Genomic DNA, 4,206 nt, shown 5'->3' with positions numbered 1-4,206 from the left:
AGTGCACCATATCTACGGAATGTGTCGTCACTGTTCTTCGGAATCTCTACTGCCGGCACCGGCGACAAGGTCCATGAGCCGAGTGAAGTGAGTGGTGGAGGAGTCTGACCTAGATGACTCTCCTAGATTTAAATTTTGCCACGTAACTCGTAATTTTTTAAGAAAATCCACATAATACAATATTTTTATATCAGCGTGCACCATATCACCAACTGTAAAACGGCGTCAATGAAAACATAATGGAGAGGGCTTAATTGGTTCATTTTTACAAGTTTTTGGACCCGATTGAGACCGAAAAAAATGATGATCCACTTGAGATTGTCACACAAATACAAGGACAAAATGAAAGTTTAAACCTTATTTTAATATAATTTTCATCGGTACAAAATTTATTTGGTAAATATATAAGGAAAATCTTCTTTTAATAATTTTTTTATAATATTTATACGGTAATTTGTTATTCATCCGTTTTAAATATATAAACTAATATAATAATTATTAATAATTTATTATTAAAAAAAATTATTAAGATATTATGTTCCAACAATATATAAGGTATACTGCAGATAATATACGATAACAATTTTGTGGCTCAAGTCTTACAACTATTTTGAAAGACATAGAACAAGTACTTGGCTTTATAACTTCATTTTTTTGTTTGTGCTGCAATAGTAGACATTTCAGAAATGGTAACCATCAAAGCTTCTTACACAGTAGTTCCAAATCAACCAACTCCAGAGGGTTATCAATGGCTGTCTGATCCTGATCAAGTGGCGCGTCAGAGCCACACCCCCACCATCTACGTTTACCATGCAAAGCACAACCATAAGGCATTAGTTGAACACATAAGAAACTCTCTTAGCAAGATTTTGTGTTACTACTATCCAGTAGCTGGTAGATTGAGAAAGTTAGAAGAAGATGGCAGGTTGGAATTGAATTGTAACGCAAAAGGAGCGGTGTTGATTGAAGCAGAATCCACAAAAACAGTGCATGATTATGGTGACTTTATGGATGAGTCCGCCAAGGACTTGGTTCCAACAGTTGATTACACAAAAACCCCAATTGAGGAACTTCCCTTGTTAGTAGTGCAAGTAACGAGTTTCCTTGGCGATGAAGCTTTTTCCATTGGAGTTGCTATATCTCATACTTTGACTGATGGTGTTGCTGCCATTCAGTTCATCAACTCATGGGCAAAGTTGGCTCGTGGACACACATTAGAGCCTCATGAAATGCCCTTTCTGGATCGAACTGTGCTGAAATTCACAGCCCCTCCATCACCCCCACGCTTTGATCACCAAGAATTCAAGCCTTTGCCTCTCCTATTAGGACGAAGTGACACCACTCTTGAGAGAAGCAAGAAGGTAAGTGCCATGACGTTGAAGCTGACAGCAGAACAAGTGGGGAAGTTGAAGAACAAGGCCAATGCTGATAAATCAACAGAAGGGTCAAGACCTTATAGCAGATTTGAGGCCATTGGTGCACATGTATGGAGATGTGCATCTAAGGCTCGTGGATTAGATGAGAAACAACCAACTCTGCTTCGGTTCAATGCTGATATTCGCAATAGAGTAATTCCACCTCTCCCTAGGAATTACTTTGGGAATGCTTTGGTCTTAAAAACTGCATCATCGCGCGCTGGAGAAATCTTATCAACTTCTTTGGGTCATGCAGCTCAGAAAATAAGAGAAGCAGTTGAAGAACTTACATATGAGTATATAACATCACAGGTACATGGGACAATTTTTTTTGGTACCCTTTTAATCTTACATCTATTTCTTTGACATTTCTTATAGTTTTTCAGTATTTTCTTCTTACTTTGACATGAAAAAGAAAATTCAAATAAAATAGCATGAACAGAATAAATGAGTGAAGGGGAGAATTAGGATTTTGGAACGGTGGTCCAAGAATCTATCCGAGATTGTTATCTAAGTTTAAATTTCTGTTTTTGTTTTTCTGCTGTTCTCAGAATCTCTTAGAAAATTCATTTCTGCATGATGCTTTAAAGTCTCTTTGTTGCCTCTTATAGCTAAAACGGGCATGGATTTAATATTTTGCCCACCCCTATGTTTACCATTTTTCTTGTTATGTTCATAGAGCTCAAACAACTTGTTTACAGTTAAGCATTGTTTATATAAAAAAAAGAACATATATACTAATATACACAAGACACTTGGGTGAGATATATTATATTGCACAACTCTCTTCCGTCTAATTGATTATATTTTACTAATTATCTTATAGTCACATCCCATTAAGGAAATCCGTCTGTAATCATCTAAGCCAATTGGGTTATCGATTTTAGGTATAAGAGTTATAAAGGAGGCATTACATTCCCCAGTTACCACACCTCTATTATCATGAAGCGTTAAAGTTGGAAAGTGTACATTCCCATATCTAATCCTTGACTCCTCTTCACCCTGAACTTGGTCTAAAAATAGATCTACATTACCCGTTTGGCTGTGTTGGGTTCTTCACACCATTTTCCTTAGATATTCAGTCCTTGGATATGCTTAAGCATGATTTTCAGTTTCTTTTCTGTTTCTCCCAATTTTCTGCTTTATATAGCGGTCTCTTTGCTTGTTCTGTATGTCAAATTTTCTTTTTCAATAACATCTGTACCTTTTACATGTTTTTTTTATCTGATTTTTCTTCCATTTTTATGTTTTTCTTTACTACATATTTATCAAAGGTTATAATAATTAAGATAATTGTTTATAAAAAAGAACAAATAGATGAATCAAATTAGGAATGATTCAATTCGTTTTTCATAATTAAGAGTGATTCAAACATATTAAACTAAATTGTATAATTGATCAAGTAAGTGCGCTCCATGATAGTTAGGAAGAACCAAATTTAGCTATTTTAAAATGTTTAAATGGAATGAATTGATTTAACCATTTCAAAGCATATTATTTAATTTTATAAATTATAATTAAGTTAAATTTAAGTGGTTTTATTGGGTTCTTTTAATGCAAATAAAAACATCCTAAAATCATGAATATTTTGACTATTTATTTGAATTTCACATGTTACTTTTTACAGATAATTTTTTTTTGTTTTCAGTTTGACCTTATTAGAAGTCAAGACGATATGGATAAAGCAAGGGCTTTGTCCTTTGGAATAAATGAAGGTAAGGATGCAGTGTTTGTTGGGAATCCTAACCTTCGTATTACAAGTTGGCTGAGTATGCCAATGCATGGAGCAGATTTTGGGTGGGGAAAGCCTGTGTATTTTGGTCTAGCAGGTGGGACTGTACAGGAGAGGGCACTGATTACCCACGATCCAGATGGTGATGGCTCTGTTATTCTGTTTCTACACTTTCAAACGGATCATATTCAGCTTTTCAAGAACTATTTCTATAATGATATATAATATATATATCGAGAAGACTTATATAATGTGCTGTTTATTTATTATTTGAATCGGTTGTTGATGGATGTTTCGATATATTATATCGAGAAATTGTGTTTATGTTTGTTTATTCTTGGTTTAAGTTGAAGTATTATTTAAGACCATGACCGATTTTATGGCTGATTAATCTTGTGTTGAATAATTACTGTTTATTGAATGTGAAAAGTGGATGTTATATTTCAATGGTTAAAATAACTTAAATGGAATTCGTGTACGGAGTACTAAGAATTTTTCCAAATAATATACCTCTCAAAGTATTGTTCGAATAACGAAGCAGTATATGAAGAATATTAGGTAACTCTTAATTAAAATGCATGCAAAAAATTGTCTTAATTTGAGAGAAATTTCAATTGGTTATAACTCAAAAATACAAATATTTGAACTCTAACTTAATTTATTTAGTTAAGGTGTTCTAAGTGATAAATTATTTTGATCAAGTTAACTTTAAGCATGTATCTCGAGAATATAATGGTGAACTGAATGACTTGACACAAATACCATTGAAATATAAATTATGCGATTATAGATGTCGGTTCCCCCTACAACCGACTTGACACCTAAAAGTTTGATCCCGCCACCCTGACGACTATATGCGATTACAGACGTCGGTTCCTCCTACAACCAACGTCTATATATACCCGAATGAACGTCATATTAGTGAGGTTCCCGACGTATATTCGAAAATAGACTTCGGTCTTTGGGACAATCAACGTCCTGTTAAATAAGACATTATGAACTAGCAGTTACGCGCACTTCATCGTCTTCCATCGCCTTTTCTCTCCGGGGCATTGCATT

The 4,206-nt window shown here is 34.3% G+C and overlaps 1 protein-coding gene across 1 annotated transcript; it reads left to right on the top strand.

Annotated features, from left to right (window-relative positions):
- The first annotated feature begins 566 nt into the window (after nt 1-566).
- On the top strand, nt 567-3,538 carry LOC106776117 (spermidine hydroxycinnamoyl transferase). The gene is made up of 2 exons (XM_014663447.2): nt 567-1,727; nt 3,064-3,538. Exons 1-2 carry the CDS (start codon nt 687-689, stop codon nt 3,370-3,372), a joined length of 1,350 nt encoding a protein of 449 aa, XP_014518933.1. The 5' UTR covers nt 567-686; the 3' UTR covers nt 3,373-3,538.
- Nucleotides 3,539-4,206: the final 668 nt, after the last annotated feature.

Source organism: Vigna radiata, chromosome 10 (assembly GCF_000741045.1).
Source record: "Vigna radiata var. radiata cultivar VC1973A chromosome 10, Vradiata_ver6, whole genome shotgun sequence".
In the NCBI taxonomy this organism is placed as follows: domain Eukaryota; kingdom Viridiplantae; phylum Streptophyta; class Magnoliopsida; order Fabales; family Fabaceae; genus Vigna; species Vigna radiata.
The sequence above is the reverse complement of the archived record's forward strand: the minus strand, read 5'-3'. Positions and strand labels throughout refer to the sequence as shown.